Source organism: Saccostrea echinata, unplaced genomic scaffold, assembly GCF_033153115.1.
Source record: "Saccostrea echinata isolate AGI-Se365-2 ecotype Australia unplaced genomic scaffold, CSIRO_AGI_Sech_v1 ptg000022l, whole genome shotgun sequence".
Lineage (NCBI taxonomy): Eukaryota > Metazoa > Mollusca > Bivalvia > Ostreida > Ostreidae > Saccostrea > Saccostrea echinata.
The window spans coordinates 9,059,930-9,080,012 of record NW_026889771.1 but is presented as its reverse complement, the minus strand read 5'-3'; the positions used below and the strand labels follow the sequence as shown (position 1 = coordinate 9,080,012).

General features: G+C 35.8%; 4 protein-coding genes across 8 annotated transcripts in view; 1 reads left to right on the top strand and 3 right to left on the bottom strand.

Annotated features, from left to right (window-relative positions):
• LOC133190361 (uncharacterized) overlaps positions 1 to 20,083 on the bottom strand; it is a 231,401-nt gene that overhangs the window by 164,281 nt on the left and 47,037 nt on the right. The gene's annotated exons all lie outside the window — the stretch shown is intronic.
• LOC133190356 (actin, cytoplasmic-like) lies at positions 200 to 2,212 on the bottom strand. The gene is made up of 2 exons (XM_061325933.1): positions 2,013 to 2,212; positions 200 to 1,379 (listed from the first exon to the last, which is right to left on the bottom strand). The coding sequence occupies exons 1-2, from the start codon at positions 2,133 to 2,135 to the stop codon at positions 375 to 377; spliced, it is 1,128 nt and encodes a 375-aa protein (XP_061181917.1). The 5' UTR covers positions 2,136 to 2,212; the 3' UTR covers positions 200 to 374.
• LOC133190355 (actin-5-like) lies at positions 7,332 to 8,801 on the top strand. Its single transcript, XM_061325932.1, has 2 exons — positions 7,332 to 7,473; positions 7,722 to 8,801. The coding sequence occupies exons 1-2, from the start codon at positions 7,345 to 7,347 to the stop codon at positions 8,724 to 8,726; spliced, it is 1,134 nt and encodes a 377-aa protein (XP_061181916.1). The 5' UTR covers positions 7,332 to 7,344; the 3' UTR covers positions 8,727 to 8,801.
• Positions 16,299 to 19,835, bottom strand: LOC133190377 (small ribosomal subunit protein uS5). Its single transcript, XM_061325981.1, has 5 exons — positions 19,572 to 19,835; positions 17,305 to 17,412; positions 16,997 to 17,170; positions 16,691 to 16,850; positions 16,299 to 16,501 (listed from the first exon to the last, which is right to left on the bottom strand). Exons 1-5 carry the CDS (start codon positions 19,812 to 19,814, stop codon positions 16,338 to 16,340), a joined length of 849 nt encoding a protein of 282 aa, XP_061181965.1. The 5' UTR covers positions 19,815 to 19,835; the 3' UTR covers positions 16,299 to 16,337.

Here is a 20,083-nt window from a genome sequence, read left to right as displayed (position 1 = left end):
TGTGCCCCCTCAAAGTGAAATTGCTTCCTACGGGCCTGTTTAAACTGTTTATTACACCATATATTTCAATTTATTCAGTGTTAAATCAAAGACAGATCACTCTAAGTGCATATAGATCGAGTATATCTCAGATAAAGGAATTTATATTTGACTATCACGTACAGTATTATTTTTGATTATGGACAACACAAAACGAATGTAAAGTACTATCGATGTGAAATTTTTATTGTCGTTTGGATACATAATATATACTAGTACAATAATTAGTTTGCAAACATGTTATCTCATAATTAAACATACACAGTGCAAAGTTGGTATTGGGTAAAATCACAATAAAACAAGCTGCACACCTGACACAAGAAACGTACAGAGGTTCAGAAGCATTTTCTGTGGACTACACTTGGGCCGCTTTCATCATACTCTTGCTTACTGATCCACATCTGCTGAAATGTGGAAAGAGAAGAAAGAATGGATCCACCAATCCATACAGAGTACTTCCTCTCTGGCGGAGCGATAATTTTAATCTTCATGGTGCTGGGAGCTAATGCGGTCATTTCCTTCTGCATGCGGTCGGCCATTCCTGGAAACATGGTGGACCCTCCAGAGAGAACGGTGTTAGCGTAAAGGTCTCGTCTGATGTCAACGTCACACTTCATGATGGAGTTGTAGGCTGTTTCGTGGATACCGGATGCTTCCATTCCCAGGAATGCAGGCTGGAAGAAAGACTCCGGGCAACGGAATCTCTCATTGCCAATTGTGATGACTTGTCCATCAGGCAACTCGTAGCTTTTCTCCAATGTTGAAGTTGAAGCAGCTGTAACCATTTCTTGTTCGAAGTCCAGGGCGACGTAGCAAAGTTTCTCCTTGATGTCACGAACGATTTCCCGCTCAGCTGTTGTTGTGAAGGAATATCCACGCTCTGTCAAAATCTTTACGAGGTACCCAGTCAGATCTCTTCCTGCTAGATCTAAACGCAAGATAGCGTGAGGCAAAGCGTATCCTTCATAGATGGGTACAGTATGGGACACACCGTCGCCAGAATCCATCACAATACCCGTGGTCCTACCAGAAGCATATAGAGACAGGACAGCCTGGATACCAACATACATGGCCGGAGAGTTGAAGGTCTCAAACATGATCTGGGTCATTTTCTCGCGATTGGCCTTTGGGTTCAATGGTGCCTCTGTCAGTAAGGCTGGGTGCTCCTCCGGCGCCACTCGCAGCTCATTGTAGAAGGTGTGGTGCCAGATTTTCTCCATGTCGTCCCAGTTTGTGACGATGCCATGCTCAATGGGATACCTCAGAGTTAGGATGCCTCTTTTGCTCTGTGCTTCGTCTCCCACGTAACTGTCCTTTTGACCCATACCGACCATCACTCCCTGTATAAAAAAAAATACACATAACAATCTTTATTACATAATAAAATAACATTTCAGGAGATTTCACCAAACAACCAATCTTCACATTGGTTTATTTTATCTTTAACTTGCACAAAGATGAATAAAAGTTGAATAATTATATTGAGCTCTAACGTTATTTTTTATAAGAACATTTTTTGAAATACAGACTCTACATGAAGCATGATTTCAGTAATTTCTTTAGGCCTATATCACAGGTGCTTGGGGACGGGACCCCTCCTCCCGTGTTCCGTACTCCAAGGGTTCTTTGACTTTCTTTTTTTTTTTTAAAAAAAAACGAAATTCACTCTCTCTGTTCTCTTTAAGTATCAGAGAGTGTGAATTTTTTTTTTTTTTTTATAAAAGGCTAGTTTTAGGTTTTACTTTGGATTTTTTAGTTGTAATACTTTGTGAATGTATCATAGAAAAATATTTTATTTTTAAAAAGTCAAAAAACTCTGTGGGTACGGAACACGGGAGGGGAGGTCCCGTTCCCAAGCACCTGTGGCCTATATATGTCAAATATTACGAATTTCCATTGAGAATTAGTATTGAATAACTATAAAATTAGCAGACCTATGGCCATGTTGATTTCCTTTTCGGCATGTAAATTACCTGATGCCTGGGTCGTCCCACGATGGACGGAAACACGGCTCTTGGGGCATCATCGCCAGCAAATCCAGCTTTACACATCCCCGATCCATTATCAATAACGATGGCAGCAACTTCGTCACTCATTTTTTAAGTATGAGGTGAAAAGATTTATAGGCCACTCTATCTCCTTTCCTGATGCTGAAGAAAATGGAGGAGACCACGTTTTCATCCGGGTAGTTTTCGTCCCAACATTTCCTTATATGGAAGTCATGTGCACTTCCATATATGGTCATGTATTTTCTACTATGATTTCCGTACAAAACAAATGATATGTCTTCATAAAAACACTCCAATGATTACAATTTTCAAGCATATTGCTCTTATTTTATTTACTTCATGAATCACCCTCCTTCTTTAAAACATACCGCGCTACAACTTTCAAGCGGTGAACGGGACATAACTCTGTTAAACAGCAACCTTGTGGATGAAATATATGGAGATAGCGAACAGTATTCAAGCTCAAAAGTCCATTAAACAATACAAAATAGGAGCAGAGCAAACACGGACCTCTAAACATCAGAGGTGGGATCAGGTGCCATGGAGGAGTGAGCATCCCCTGCCGACCGGTCATACCCGCCGTGTGCTCCTTGTCATGATCGGGAAATAACGGAAAAATCCGTCGACAATTCAGTGTGTAAATAATGGCCTAACAATTAGTATGAAAAACGTCAGTCTGCATTTGACTCAATGATAAATTGTATTTGCTGACAAGGTCATTGTATCGACCATAGAACTTAGGAAATGATGACTTTAAATGAGACAGCTGATATTCTTGTTTCATCAACTTGTCAATAAATTACCTCGTTTTAGAAGTTTTACATACGTAGAGCATGTTCTTGCGTATCGAATCAACTGAGAGATATATACCCCGTATGCAGGTGATGAAGGGATATTGCTGCATAAGTAAGGGAAGTTGACGATTGAAAAGTTAAAGTCATCACGTTTATCATAAAGCTTGGTTGTTAGATTACCATTAACGTCTTTTTTCAAGTAAAATATCCAAATATAAAACAGATGTGTCAGACTCTGTGGTATCTTTTATCTCAAGCTCACCAGGATATATCGTATCGACATAAGAATGGAAATAGCCATTGTTAATTGACAATACATCGTCGATATATCAAAATGTCGAGTTGAAGGCCACAGCAAGTGTCTTCTTCTTTTCACGTACAAGATTTTGGACAATTTCTGCTTCATATGAATACAAAAAAGGTCTGCTAATAACGGGGCGCAATTGGTACCCATGGGAATTCCAATAGATTGTTGGAAGACCTGGTCTCCAAAAACCACATAGATATTGTCAATCAGAAACTCAAGCGTGTTTTTAATGTCAACTTCAGAGTACTTGTGTGTACAATCAGAATGTTGTTTAACAAAATAATTTTGCAAATGACCAATGACAAGGTACCGTAGGTATATTTACGAGTTCCATTTTTATTGAAAAAGCAGCTGTCAATTATATGACAAAAAGCATGGACTTTAATTTATCGTGGGGAATGGTTGTGTATAAAGTAGAAAAGTCGCAAGTTTTTAAGCTGTTGATTTTGGTAAAATCTTGTGATTTCAAATTTTCCAAAAGTTCCTTCACCACTGTTAATATCTTAGTGCGGAGTAAAGAAAGAGGCTTGGTTGAACATTTACTGGAACCCGCTATGTATCTTTGGATCCAGTAAGAACGTAAATCGTTGCCCTAATGCCGAAAAAGAAATGTCATAATTTTTGTGTATATATTGGGCCATCTTTAAAAAAAACGTTTGCTTGCCCTCTCCCGATTCAAGATTAAAAAAATAGGGTAGGTGGATACGGACAGAATTTTTTTAAATTCAAAAACACCTGCAAACGTGACGTTAAATTACGGAATCACTGTCTAGTTAGTAGAGTATGCCAGGACATCAACGATAGTTGGAAACGTGGGATAATTCATAACGGGCGAAGCCCGTTATGCATAAATTATCCCACGTTTCCAACTATCGTTGATGTCCCTGGCATACTCTACTAACTAGACAGTGATTCCTTATATTTCCATTTCATTGTGAAATAAAATTGTAAATTTAGATTTTAAAAAATGTAGACTAATAGATTTAAATTACACGAGGCCTCACATGTCAATTTCAATAGTCCCCGCCCACTGACGTCAAACACAAAGACAGTCGCACGAGATTTACATGCATATTAGACCTCCTTAGCCGCACGAGAATTACATGCATATTACAGGCCCATTTCAGGGAGGGGGGGGGCACAGCCAAACATTTTCAGTTGGGGGGGCACTATCAACTACCAAAATTCCTTGACAAACAAAAAAAAAAAAAGGCATCAGCCGATTTTATTCAGGGGGCGCAAGCATATATAAATAGCTAAGTTTTCTATAGTATTCTATATATTGGCAAAATTATTGGGGGCACGCCCCCCCCCCCCGTGCCCCCCGGTTCCTACGGCCATGTATTAGGCCTTCTTAGCTCCTGACCTTTCGCTCGCCGAAATTTACATTCCGATAGAATAATCAAGAAATCAACTTAACTAACTTTCAAAGAGTTATCACAGAGAAAAAAAGTAGAAATGGAAATATATAGTTATTATAATGCCTCATGGGATGTGAAAAAAATGAATTAAAAAAAATTGTTTCCTGCAGGTAAAAAAAAATTGAGTCGGGCTGTTTTAGTCCGTCCAGGCGCGTAGATGCCTATACGCAAATACGCAAGTGCGTACACATCATTTTCAGAAAAAAAAAGAAAAAAAAAAGATTAGAAAAAAGAGAGAATTATTCGGAGAAAAAAATCTCAGTTCCATCCAACAAATATTCGTGCTTCAAATTATTCTGTGTCATAGTGTGTCGATTTAAATTTTAAATTATCATGGCTGTATGATAAAATTTGAAATCTTTTATTTAATAACTGACAAATCCAAATAAATAATTCATTGTTCTATCATACATTGATATTTTTTAAAGATCTTTGAAAAATTAAATTTCAGCCACATCGTTGAATGCTGTGATCTACTAGTATGATTTACAATACGATATTTTTTTGTTCATAATTAAAATGTTGTATACGTGTTTTTAAACGTTAAGAATGATTTTATGATACCAATTAATTTATCGAATAAATTTTTAGCCTCAATTATATATACAATAAGTTTCCATGGAATATTAATTTTCGTTAAAACAATAAATATTACTATGTCTTTTATTTCTTAAACAACAACTGAATGGCATAATTTTTATATTTAAAAAAAAATGAATGAAATATTTGGTAAAACTCCGGAGCTTCTGGGCCCTCACCAGCAGGCACGTAGTATCAGGGGAGCCTCCCCACTACTTATTCCCAAAACCTAACCTTTTACTATTGAAAAAATGTACATTGAAAGGGTGGACCCCCACTGTTTGTTGCACCATCGTTAAATCATGGTAATCTGGTAATGTATTAATAAAAATTTGGTTTGTGAAAGATGGACACCCCTCCCCCCTTTTCAACAAACACACAAGAAATAGGACTTCGAATTTTGAAAATCTTCCTTTTTCGTCCTTGCTTGACAAAATTTTAAAGTTGTAATTTTTTCCTGGCTGGCAAAAAGCTATATTACGTGCCTGACCAGAGCCCTTAAACACTGGGGGGGGGGGGGGAGGGGGGCTCAAGACCCCCCTGCCTTTCTCTGCGTACATATCCTTTCTATTCTGGCTACGCGCCTGTCGTCGATCGGGAGAGGGCAACCAAACGATTTTTTTAAAGATGGCCTTGCTCGTGCATTTTTTTCTTGTCAGTTGTATTTACATCCACTGAATACGGTATTTTCTCCTTTATTTCATAAGAAAATTTGCAGTTTATCAGTCAGTAAAAACGCTGATATCACCTTTGTAGATTTCTTGACAGTGGCTCTTCCATCAATGAAACGTACAGTGATGTAAATATCAGTAATACAATATTTAATCTACTTCATCCTACTTTAGATGATTATTTCTACAGATATATAAATATAAACAATAAAATGTCTTTCTTTATTTGTTAGTATCGGAATTAACGTTGAAGCTATTGCAGAAGAAAATTACATAACACGCTTACGCGGGTTATGCATTTTTTCTGCAACAGCTGCAACATTAATTCCCATACTAACAACCAAAGAAAGCATTTTATTGTTTAAATAAATGAACTCATCGTTGAGAAAAAAAAATGCCAATGACCATTTTTTCTATATATGTTTTGCTTCAGTAGGAAGATGAAAGCAAACCTTTCTGTCCAGTTTATTCACTGGCATTATATCACTGACTGATTCTTAGTTCCCTGTATACTAGGAACTGCCTGAAATTAAACATTCTAGAAATCATCAAAAGTTATGATGATCTGCACCTGACCTTCCAGATGAACATTATACATGTACAATTATTCTGTTTTTGAGGTCAATACGATGAGTAAGCCACCCTGAGGAGTACAATATTCACCGAGCCCGAAGAGCGAGGTGAATATTGTACTTTGAGGATGGCTTAAAAACAGCAATATTATTTTTTTAATGATTCAAAGTTTAATAATTAAGCAAAACATGCTATCTTTCTTGTTTACATTTGGTGAATTCCTAGCCAGTGCAGTGACTGAGAGAAGCGGGGTTAAAATAAACAAAACCAGTTGCTGAATTAATTTTGAATTACCAGTAAATCTATTTTTGGCGCGATGTAGAAAAAAATAAATGTCAGGCACGTAGCATCGGTTTTGCATTATAAGAAAAAAAAAAAACAATTTACTTGAAAAAAAAATCTTTGACTTTTTTTGTCAATTCGACAGTTTATCGACCTCAAAGTTCAATATTCACCTTGCCCATCGGGCCTCGCTGAATACATATACACATGCATTTTACTCCTCCGGTTAGTAAATTATCGTATTGACCTAAAAATAGCAATAATTGTAAAATGTTCATTAACTAGTCACCACTTCCACTCTTGCCCTCGACAAAAGGCAGTCACGACTATGTTACAGTACAATAATTTATTTCACTGAGAAATGTTCTGTGATTTTGATCGTGTTTTATATCCATTGATGTTATAGAAAGAAATCCATGCATATAACTATGCATTTCAAATATTACAAACTCGGGAAAATGAGAGAGAGAGAGAGAGTACTTTCTATAGACATGATTTCATATTAAAGATACTATATATGGTAAAAGTCATAATCTATCACATATCTAACACATGCATGGTGAGATGTAAAAAAAATCAATCTAGAATGACGATGATAGATGCTTCTATAAGGCGTGTGCTCTTCATTCTCACTACTGCTGCGGTGTCGACCAGAAGGGTGTGGTTAAGATGGCCGATTCCGATGAAATAGCTGCTCTCGTGATTGACAATGGTTCTGGGATGTGCAAGGCAGGATTTGGAGGAGATGATGCCCCACGATCCGTGTTTCCATCTATAATTGGGAGACCCCGGCATCAGGTAATTCCTAACCGAGGTATTTTTTTAATATTTCCTACCCTTTTCATGAATAAAAATGGCTGTGCAAAAAATCTAGATTATTTAAATTAAAAATATATATATTTCAAAATCATTACTTGAAAGGGGTATTATTTAGGCCCTATAACAACTAATTTTTTCAACTACATTCTTTTTCCGCCATATAAATTAAAATAATTAAGTGCCGAGAACGCCTTTCAATTTGTAACTACCAAATAAATTTTCTGCAGGGCGTGATGATTGGGATGGGACAGAAAGACAGCTATGTTGGAGAGGAAGCGCAATCCAAACGAGGAATCCTGACCCTTAAATACCCCATTGAGCATGGCATCGTCACAAACTGGGACGACATGGAGAAGGTGTGGCATCACACTTTCTATAATGAGTTAAGGGTGGCGCCAGAGGAGCATCCCGTCCTTCTGACCGAAGCCCCAATGAATCCAAAGGCAAACCGAGAAAAGATGCTACAGATCATGTTCGAAACCTTCAACACACCAGCCTTTTATGTGGCAATTCAAGCAGTCTTATCGCTGTACGCTTCCGGTAGGACGACTGGAATCGTTCTAGATTCGGGTGATGGAGTCACCCATACGGTGCCAATCTACGAGGGATACGCCCTTCCTCATGCGATAACCAGACTTGACCTAGCGGGGCGGGATTTGACCGACTATATGATGAAGATAATGACAGAGAGAGGTTATTCATTTACTACAACCGCTGAAAGGGAAATTGTCCGGGATGTCAAAGAGAGGCTTTGCTACGTGGCTTTGGACTTTGATGATGACATGACTAAAGCGGCTACAAGTTCCCTCCTTGAAAAAAACTACGAACTTCCAGATGGTCAGGTCATCACCATTGGCAACGAGCGCTTTCGATGTCCAGAAGCATTGTTCCAGCCATCTTTTGTTGGCATGGAAATGACGGGCATCCATGAGGCGACTTACGACTCAATCATGAAATGTGATGTCGATATAAGGAAAGATCTTTACTCTAACATCGTTCTTTCGGGGGGAACAACAATGTTCCCTGGAATCGGGGATCGGATGAGTCAAGAGATTGCTAGCCTTGCTCCACCAAACATCAAGGTCAAGGTCGTGGCACCACCAGAGCGCAAATATTCCGTTTGGATTGGTGGGTCAATATTGGCTTCTTTATCCACTTTCCAACAGATGTGGATCAGCAAACAGGAGTATGACGAAAGCGGGCCTGGTATCGTGCACAGAAAATGTTTTTAAGACGTGAAAAGAATGCAACTGTAATCACATCATAATTTGATGCAATGCATAAAATGCAAATATCTTTTCATTTTCGATGTGTGAATGGATGAATTAAAAATGATCATAAACATCCAGCAATTAACTTGCACAACAAGTGCTATTTCAAGCAAAGGATCCTTTCTGTTGTTTTCCTTCTTTAACTCGAATTCATCCTCCATTTTGTTTTTAAAACTGTTGTATGTATGTGATGTGGTTTTCATCATTAAATGCATTTTGTAATTTTTGAAGTAAAGTTAAAAAAAGTAAACGGGAATTGCAAGTAAAATTTTATAATCGTAAATTAGTAAACCGATAAACAGAAAAATGAGCATTGATGTTACTGAAATCAAATCAACACTGTAGGAAACTAACGCTTTGAACAAAAAACGAGAGAATTAATTATTCTATTTTAGTAACCATGACAACAATGATCATCGAAATCAAAATCCAATACAGATAATTATGTATCTTACTAGTGTAGTTCATTTGTGTATCAAATTACTTTCAAATATTTGAAATCGGTCCTAATTTGTAGGATGAGTTCAAATAATTTCGCAGAAATTATTATTTTTCAGCAATCTGGAAACACTGTTCATCGGAATCAAAAATCGTTATATAGAATTATGTATCTTGGCGTAGTCTTCTTTTACCACGTAGCACCACCTATTAAAATCAGGACAAAACTTGGGAGAGGTAGCATTTGGGGGAAAAAGTTTACAGATAAGCAGAACCCTTACCATCGCATTTAAGTTCTAATAGAGTTGCACGAACCCTGTTTTCATTGAATATACATGCAGTAAAATAAGGCAAAATTGACCATTTCCACAAACCTGAACACAATTTTTCTTTATGTGGATTCCTAATCTGTTTATTGAATTCAAATTTAAAAAAATGAAGAATGGAGACCTTTTATACATGAAAAGAACATTGTTTTTTTTTCTCGTTTTCTGCGTGTGTGAAAATATTAAAGTTACTCAAAGTTAAGGAAGCTCTAAACACTAATGAAAAATGCTTTTTAGGCTTCGAGAAAAATATATCATATAAAGGTGCACATATTCGGTGTGTCTAGTTCATTTTCAACATAGAGTGCCTGCCTTATTTCTGCAGAAAAAATGTTCAAAGACGATAAACTATTTGTGAACAGAAATCACTGTTATTTACTTGCATCGGGAAAATTAATGGAAATAATGTATTCAATGACTTAATATTGGTCTAACATAACATTAAGAATACTTTAATTCATAAGAAATTGTGTCATTAACTGTAGATTCCCATTTATACTATTTTTCTTCTAAGGGCAGATCACTCTAACTCAATAAAAGTACCCTACAAATAGAACTCTTTAGTGTGCAGTGTTTAGAGCTTCCTTAAGACTTAAAACAAGAGGGGTCTATGGACCACAATGCTCACCTGAGTCGTCATGGTTCTGCAGTTCTTTTTTGTATTTTTAAACAGAATTCTCCTACATATTCTCATGTAACAGTTAGACTCCCAATTGTGATGTGGTCCCACACTCACCATGGGATTCATGACTTGGACAAATTTGAATTCATACTACCTGGGGTAGTTTGCATGCTTAAAAGACTTTAATCATGGCCTTGCTTATCATTTTAAAAGGAAAAAAGATGTTCCCTACTAGTACATGCTCCCATGTAAAACTCTATTATGATGCCATTCTTTTCCCCTTGGGGCCATGCATGATTTGAACAAATATGAATCTAAACTACCCGAGAATGCTTGCAAATTATTATGAATAATCATGGTCCTGCTATTTTGAGATTTTTCCCCCACCTCTCATTGAATGTGGGGGATATTAATTTTGGTCTGTCTGTCCGACTGTCTGTATTTCTGTCTGTGCGTAACACATTCGTTTCCGGACGATATCTCAAGAAGCATTTGAGCATTTGCCATGAAATTTTATATCACGATTCCATATGGCCTAAAGAGGACCCCAATTGATTTTGAGGTAAAAAATTCAAAGGTCAAGGTCATGAATTCATACCTTGTCCATGTGTATCACTTTCGTTTCCGAACGATATCTCGAGAAGCCTTTGAGCTCTTGCAATGAAATTTTACACCACAACTCCCTATAGCCTATATATATTGATTTTGAGGTTAAAGGTCATAAATTTCTATACATTCTGTTTTTTTTATGTAACACTTTCGTTTCCGGGCAATATCTTTGAAAGTGTTTGAGCTTTTGCATTGAAATTTTATATTACAAATCCTTATGGCCCAAAGAAGACCCCCTTTGATTTTAAGATCAAAAGATCAAAGCTCAAGGGGAAAAAATCATACAGTACAAATAACATTTTCCAGATAAAAACTGTAGGTTTCTTTGAGCTTTCTTCAACAAAAATTTAAAATCACAAATTCCTAGCTGTGACGTGAAGAAGATCCATGCCGATTTTAAGGTCAAAAAATAAAAAAGTCAAGGAATAAATTCACACATTCTGTCTGTGTGTAACACTTTCGTTTCTGTACGATATTCTAAAAAGTATTTGAGCTTTTGCAATGAAATTAAATATCACAACTCCTTATGGCCTAAGGAAGCCCCCTTTTGATTTTGAGGTCGAAAGGGTAAAGATAAACATTGCTAATAACATTTTCCTGATGATAACTTTAGTTTTCTTTGAACTTTCTTCGATAAAATTTAATATCACAACTCCCTATGGCCTACAGAAGAACCGTATCGATTTTGAGGTCAAGAGGTCAAGGTCATAAATTCGTACATTCTGTCTCTGTGTTAAAAATACTTTGAGATCTCGCAATGAAATTTTATATCACAACTTCCCATGGCCTTAAAAAATTCCAAAAGGTCAAGGTCAGAAATATATATTGCATATATAGTTTTCAGATAATAAATTTAGTTTTTCTGTAAGCTTTAGCAATGAAACTTTTGGTCATGAATTCCTTAACGTTAAAATGACTCCTATTGACTTTAAGGCCAAAGGCTGATCAACATTATTAATTGGAAATACTTGGTACCATATACGAGACTTTGTGCTATGTCGATGTCGTCGATATCGACAATACCATGACGATATCGTATCGATCCTATTTGTACAATTCATTTTCACAATGAGGTATAGCATAATTTTACAAGGCCACAAGTGATGTCGAAATCGATTCACTATTGGCATAAAAATGAAAATAAATTATGATGATAAACAAAGGGTTAGGGGATGTTATTGTCTTGGATTAGGTTTAGAGTAAGATGTTGGGTTAGGGAGAAAGTTGTTAAATATGTTTTAACAATCATGATTCGATATCGATACGATATCGTCGATATCGACAGTAGGGTAAACTTATTAGTCAGAAAGTAAATATGCACAAGTGTTGTGTTAAGAAACATAGAAGTTATTGTCTTTGGATATGTTAAAAGTAAGGTTTTGTATTAGAGTGAAGGTTGGTAAAGTAGTATGTTTTTAACAATCATGATTCGATATCGATACGATATCGGCGATATCGATTGCAAGTACAATCTGCGTAAAGGTAAAGTATTTAAACATAAACACACATACAAAGTAACAGGGACGGTACTTACCAAGGGTTGAGCAAACATGATTCGATATCGAAGCGATATCGTCGATATTGACACTACAGAGAAAGTTTTATAAGAGATAGTTTTCAAGTAACTCACATGTTAAGAGCCATTCTCTGTAATGACTTGAACTTTTATATAGGAGCTGTGGCACGCATAGTCTCAGAATTTCTCCAAACTCTCTATGATAAAAGTCTTTGATACCGTAAACTCAAATCAGGCAAAAATTGGTTGCTACGTGTCATGGTTACCATAGCAACATGTCCTAACGTTTGAAAAATGGCATTTTTCAACATGTTCAGAGTCCCCCAGTTAACGTTTGCAGCAAAGCAAACAAGTGGCAATGACTGTTTCTGAAAGTTGAAGGCCTGATGTCTTAAATGCATGATAAACATGTTTGGTAAATCAACTATTACATACGTTACTATGGAAACAAAGTATTCAAAAGTAATAATTTTGTTCATTTAATTTTATAAAGTCATATACTTAAGGTATGTCACTCGTCAGCCTTTTAGAAAAGTTCAGTCAGAACCTCTAACTACAAAACTATTCATTACAATTCAATTTCTATAATATATTTGAATTAAACACTGTAAAATGTTCAACATTCAATTAAAAAACTGCTCAAAAATTCATAAAGAAGCCAGATTTATAAGGGACTATTTCTTGTGGTGGAAGGATATTTAGCAGAAAATTCTGCAAATCTACACATTTATTGAATTTAATATCTTGGAACTTTAGCCTCACATACTTTTACTCCAAGAATATTTTCCGTTATGATATGCCTGGAATATTAAATATAGGTCTCAATTTATATTCTTATAACAAAATTTACACCTTCGCTTAACAAACTTTGCCAAGAAATGAAGATAAATTAAAGAAGTCAAGATAAAATTTACATGGTTTTTTGCCCGAAAATCGCACATTTTGACCAATATTTCAAAATTTACATTACTGACCCTAACTTTTTCTTTCATTATTTTAAACTACACGATACTACTGACAGATCAGCACTTAAGTCGTAAAAAGTTTGATACAAGAAAATATTCTATTGCCTATTTAGATTTTTCATACCCCAAATATGAGACTTTTTAAGTGCAAAAAGGTCACACAATAATTTACGCGCATTAATTTGTATGATTTGTTCAATGATAAATATTATTCAAACTATTTTACGTAAAATAAGATTATGTTTATTGCCATGGTTACATTTGATAAAATGTGATAACGGTTAAAGTGATTAACCAGAGTTACAATTTAAGTGCAAAAAGGTCAACTTAATTGTACCGTAGCTCAGTTATATGCACACTGACCCCCCATTTTCTCTGCGATTTTGAGTCATACTATATGAATACTTATCCAAAATATACTTCTCAAAAAATCCTTGATATAACAAATTTCACGAGTGACATACCTTAAGAATAAAAACAATTATAGGTTGAAATGCAAGCAAATAATAGACAAGAGGTCCTTGTAACATATACCAAGGACGAAATATGATATTTCTTATAGGTTGGCAACGGTTGCTATGGTTATTTACCTCGAAAGGATTTTAAATTTACTCTCTTAGTGTTTTAATCTTATCCTATCTTTTTAAAAAGCATATTTCTATGTAACTGATGATCAATTTTTAAAGGCATTGGTGTTACCCTAATTTTCACATTTCAAAAAATTCAAACTCAATTCTTTAAATAGAGCGTTGCTATGTAAATTAGCCGGAAAAATATGCATAAAAATCTAAAAAATATTCTGTTTCCTTGGATACGCACCCTTGTAAGTAGATTCCCAAAACTTTTATGATTGATATATATGAACAACTAACCTGACTTTGAATTTTGACTACCACCCAATCTCTAACTGGATGCAAAAAGCTGGCACATAGGGTTTAATATTGATATAAAATTAACAAAATTGAACATTTTCCCTTCTTGGTAACCATAGCAACAGTGTTGTATTTTTCAACAAACTTTATCAATATATGATATTCAACTTTAGTTCTACCAGTTAAGTAGTATTCAAGGTGAATCAAATAATATGTTTCTTGATTAAAAGGTAAGTAAATTCCTAAAGGAGCAAAAAATATCACTTTAAACGACTGATACGTTGTTTCCATGGTTACAATGCAAAGTAACATTTAATCCCAATTTTTCTTATGTTGTCGGTGTTGCAAGCTTCCAAGGATGCATATGTGTTAGTCGTGAATTTTATTGTTTTTCCTCAAGATAGTAGCATTAACCCAATCATTGCAACAGATTTTGCATGGTTACGCTGTGTTACCATGGCAACCATGAAAGTTATTTTTAGAATAATATTGCCAATACCTAATTACATAAGGTCAAATATTTTTTATTGTTTTTCTTAGGTTGTTGATTGAGTTTGATCATGTAACATCTATCACTGGTGAATATTGAGCGTTTTTCAGCATTTTTCAGCTTCTAAAATGTATTCCAAATGTACCCATGGTTACCATTTACTAAGAGATAAATTCTAAATAGTTTCTTTATAGCATAAGTGGCAACAAGGTGTCACGTTTTTGGGAGAATGGTTTGTTTGTTTTTCTTAGTCTTTATTAAGGCGTAATAAAGATTCAAAGAAGCTGAAAATCTCAATTTTTTCAACTTTTCTGGCTGTTACCATGGCAACCAAGACACATAGCAACGAAATTTTATTTAATATATGTTTCTGGTGTCAAGTTGTAATAATGGGCAAAGTTTCATCAAAATCGGTGACCATGCGTGGCAAAGAAGTTTAAGTGGTTACAGAGAATCGCTATTAAAAAACACAATATTAAGGATGGAAACCAAAATCCTTTGAACAATCATGATTCGAGATCGGTACGATATCGTGAATATTGACAGTAAGGAAAACTTCTTAAAACAGAAAGTGTTGTAATAAACATTCAAGAATAGAGAAGTATTAAAGCAAACTATATAAAAGTAATATGTCGATATCTAACTACATCGTGTCTTGGACATAACTCAAAGCTGAAAGGTCAAGGTTGACCTTTTTTCTTTCTCAAAGTGCAAAATTTTCCCAGTTTTTCCACTCTTTTTTTCCCTTAAGCATAGACAAATTCTCTGAATACGCGTGTTCCTATATGAATTCCCCATTAAGAATTTACTTCCTTGCATATTGATATGACTAATCATGGCCCTGCTGATCTTGAGAAGAAAGTTTTTTTTTTAACGATTTTTCCCTCTACATTTCCATCTAAATCTTTTATGTCCTATTGTGGTCCCACCCTGAGCCATGATTTGAACAAACATGAAGCACTGTGTCAGGAAGTTTCATTTATGTTAAACTTTTCTGGCCCAATGGTTCTTGAGAAGAAATGGAAAATATAACACTTAACTTTTGCAATTTCCTTATCGTCTCCCCTTGAAAGAGGGCCTCTTCATCTAACAAACTTGAATCCTTCATATCCAAGAACGTTTCGTGGCAAGCTTGGTTGAAATTATCCCAGTGGTTTAAGAATGTAAAGAGATTGAAGTCAGATGCCCGATAATACAAGATCAGAAAAGCTCACCTGAGCTTCAATTGCATCACTTATTGCAAGTTGATTCAAAAAGTAATCTCGAACATATACCAAATGTCAGGAATTTTATTCTGTTGGTAAAATCACCCTACAAACCACCAAGTAATTTCCTTCCATTTTACCATAAAGGATTTCTCAGCAAAAGATGTTTGGCAAAATTTCCTGTATTAAATTCTTAAAACACAGCTAAAAATCTGAATTTGATTTTCATCAACCCTATATTCATCTCATATGCCTTACTTCCTCATTTCTTTCAGCTCTACAAGGACCCCCTTCAATGAAGAATTTTCTTCAATCTTCCCCCTCTATCTCTGGGAAGAAACTAATGGTTTACATCTTACATGCATATATATGGTTCTTGTCAATGCATTATATAAGTTCCATGGTCTTTTCATTAATCCTTACCAGTATCACCTTTGATTTTCCCAATGTATGAACCAACAGCAATTGCATACATAAACACTAACACAGGTTTTACAGTGTCATTTAGCTTTTATTTCAATGATTTAGCCTAGTACACTTTCTGTTCCTGTCGTTGACCTGGTTGTCTAGTATGGTTCTTGGCCAGATAATCAGTATACTCCTGGTATGGGGACTTGGTGAAGGCTGTCTCCTTCCACAGGTCAGGGGTCAAGTAGGAATAGGTATTAGCGATGGCAGCATATGTGGCCTTAGCTAAAAGATTATAGCATAATATGAGACATTGAAGAGTCTTATTTTTGGTTTGATGATTAACGTCAGACTCACTGAAAACCACTTCATGAATTTTTTGATAGATAATTCAACTAGATGCCAAAGTTAGCAAAGTACAATTGGTCTTATCTATCTTCATAAATATATATAAAATCTTGGTCTCAAACTTACCAAAGTTGCCAAGAGTAGCTGTACATCCTCTAGCACATGTGTAGCAATCATCAATACCAGCCATCTGAAGCAATTTCTTTGGTACAGGTGCACTGACAATACCTGTACCCCTTGGTGCAGGGATCAGCCTCACCATTACACTACCACACTTTCCTGTCACCTGAAATATGTTATAGCCATCTTAAGTTCTTTAAAATACAATAAGTACTGCTTTCTTTAAAGGATCTGTCACAAATCTGTGTATGTATCCTTACTGCAACAATTTATCAATAGTTTTTTTTTTCCACCAGTGAACCAAGGACTTACCTTGCAAGGCACAGTGTGGGGTTTTCCGATCTTGTTACCCCAGTATCCTCTTCGGACAGGGATGACGGTCAGCTTGGCAAGTATGATGGCCCCACGGATAGCAGTGGCTACTTCCTTGGAGCATTTTACACCCAGACCTACATGACCATTGTGGTCTCCAATGGCAACAAATGCCTGTAATAGCAATATATATGAGAGTGAATATCTATGAAATGGCCGATGCTTTCAATTCAATGCAACCAATTTCTAATCTTAAGGAGGTATGGTTTAGATAATACAGCAGATACTTATCATGAATTTTATTTTACCTTGAATCTTGTTCTTTGACCTGCACGAGTTTGCTTCTGGACAGGCATAATTTTCAGAACTTCATCCTTTAGGGATGGTCCAAGGAAGAAGTCAATGATTTCGAACTCCTACAAGAAAAATACATGAATCAATAGCAAGTTATTTTGTTGACCAAGAATGAAAGCAAGCCATGATAACAAATACCTTTGATAAAGAATCAAGTTAACTACTGTTCACTATGTTAGGATTGATAAGAATATTTTTTAACAGGATTTTTTGTTGCACTCTGTTCTGAAGACCAATACTAACAGCAATGCTAGCAAATAGTAAATGTTTATTGTAAGTTATCATGCAAGTTTCTAGCCAGCAATCTCCGATTAGCTTTAAAACAAATGCATAGTTCATTTCAAATTTGCAATCTGTTATAATACTGCAGTCCCACAGTAGGCCCAAAATAAACCCAATTTAAATCGATCTTGAAAACAACTGACATCTCAGCAGGTCAGGCCCGTAGGAAGCAATTTCAGTTTGGGGGGGAGGGGGGAGGGGCACAACCATACTTTTTCGGTTGGAGGGGCACTATCAACTTCCAAAATTCCTTGACAAGCAAAAAAAAAAAAAAAAAAAAAAGTTCAGACGTTTTTATTGAGGGGGCACAAGCATACAGTAGCTATGTTTTCTATAGTACTAGATGAAATCCCGCGCAAGCGCGGGGAATTGAATTTATACCACTACCGACAGAAAATATATTGTAGTTCTCTATTGACAGCCTACCGGCTTATAGCAGGAACAAATACTTTGTTCAGCATGCAGGAACAAATACTTTGTTCAAAATCCCGTATGAAGTAGATTTACCTATCCAATCCCCCCCAAACACCCCCCCCCCCTTTTTTGTTTTATTTATTAATTTTTTTTTTTAACTTGAAAAATAGCAATTTCATTAATTGACGTTTATTGTGAAACCTGTTATACTGTGTTATGGATATTGTACTTCAGATGCTCTTATTTCATTTCCGTCAAGGATAAAAGCAATGAATATGAACATTTTACTAATAAATTGATGGGGGGGGGGGGGGTTTAAAAATTCACAGGTACTTGGATCTTGGTTTATAAATATGTTTGTACCTTATTGATATGTAAAAATGTACTTCACTTTTTTACCTGTCAATAAGGTACATACATATTTATAAACCAAGAACCAAGTACCTGTGTAAAAAATAGCTTTTATCGCCCTATGAATAGGCTGAGTATTTGATACAAAAGACTAAGCTGCAATAATGTAGCCCTCTCTGATTTTTTTTTTTATTTGATCTGATATTTTCTGGCCTCTCTCTCTCTGCCCCCCCCCCCCCCCCCCCTCAAAAAAGGAGAGGGCTACATTATTGCAGCTATAATTTAAGATTGTATTTAGAAATTAACTGTGCATTGATTAAAGCGCAAAATTTTACATCTTTAATTGTATTTGAACAATACCTTATTCATTAATTTTCTCTTTTCATGTAAGCAAGTTTATTACGAAGTACAAATTGTACTTCGGGTTCGTTGTCACGATGCGCTCAGTAGGAATATATACAAATTTTACCGATAAATTTATTAGGAAAACCTACTACATACATGTAAATGTAATAGTCTTTCGATATATAATTATATTCACAACTTATAGTGTTATCAGTGATTTACCATTATTTCAATTATGACCATTTACACGAAAAAGCTTTTCTTATGGTCATGTAGCTATAATCGCCTCCTTTTTTCTTAACATCGGGCTCGATGCTAAATGATGTTCTAGAAGCTTCCGTCAATATAAAGATCGGTGAATGACGAAAATATTTTGCACATTTCCCTTTTTAATCGGTTATGACAACTTATTTCTGTTATATCATTTAAATCGAGTTTTAATTGAATAATTCAGTGATGATGTTTTATGTAATAAATAAACGATTGCTTGTTGTCAGTTTCATTAAAAATTGCCAGTAACTTAGATCCGCCAACCGGAAACGCCACCGTACTCACGTTTTAGCTATTTCATGGCTGTTTATAGAAAATGAAAGTAGACTTTTAATTTAATGTACGATACTTACTATGCGAGTGAAATCTAAATATAGTTTACGGACATCAGCTTGTATCTAGTGTATTGTTAGAGGAGTAAGTAAGAACTCTGGTGCACCCGTTTCGGAGTTTATTTGCAAAATTTATTAATTTATAAGTATAGATTCTATATATCGGCAAAATTATTGGGGGGGGGGGGGTTACGGCCCCACGGCCATGCACCTTACTGTATTATTACCTTAATGGGCAAGGAGAACAGATAGATTTCTTCCAGTGACTTGATTTTCTGGTCTTTCACAAGTCTACCAAGCTTGGTCACTGGCATCCATTCTTTTTCTCCTTCCTTGGCACCCCTTCCTCTGCCGCGACCTCTCCCACGGCCACGCCCCCTTCCTCTCCCTCTACCGCCAGAGCCAAATCCACCTCTGAACCCCCCTCTGCCACGGTCTCCACTACCACCGGCTGGTGCTGCGTCCGCCATTGCTGTAAAGCAACATTCATTACACTCGTAACTTTACCATGCATTTCTATTCATAGAAAACTTATATTCCGTAAAAATAAGTGAAACATCAAAATGCTGAATAACATGTTTTTATTTTCCATAGGAAAAAATAGCTATTATTTCAATGATTATCATGATTTTAGGAAGATGTATAAAATACATGTCTGTTTACTAACGTGATTATTTCGGAAAGACCGGAAGTTGGCGAATTCTCGCTGAAGTTTCTCAAATCTCAAACACATGCGAGA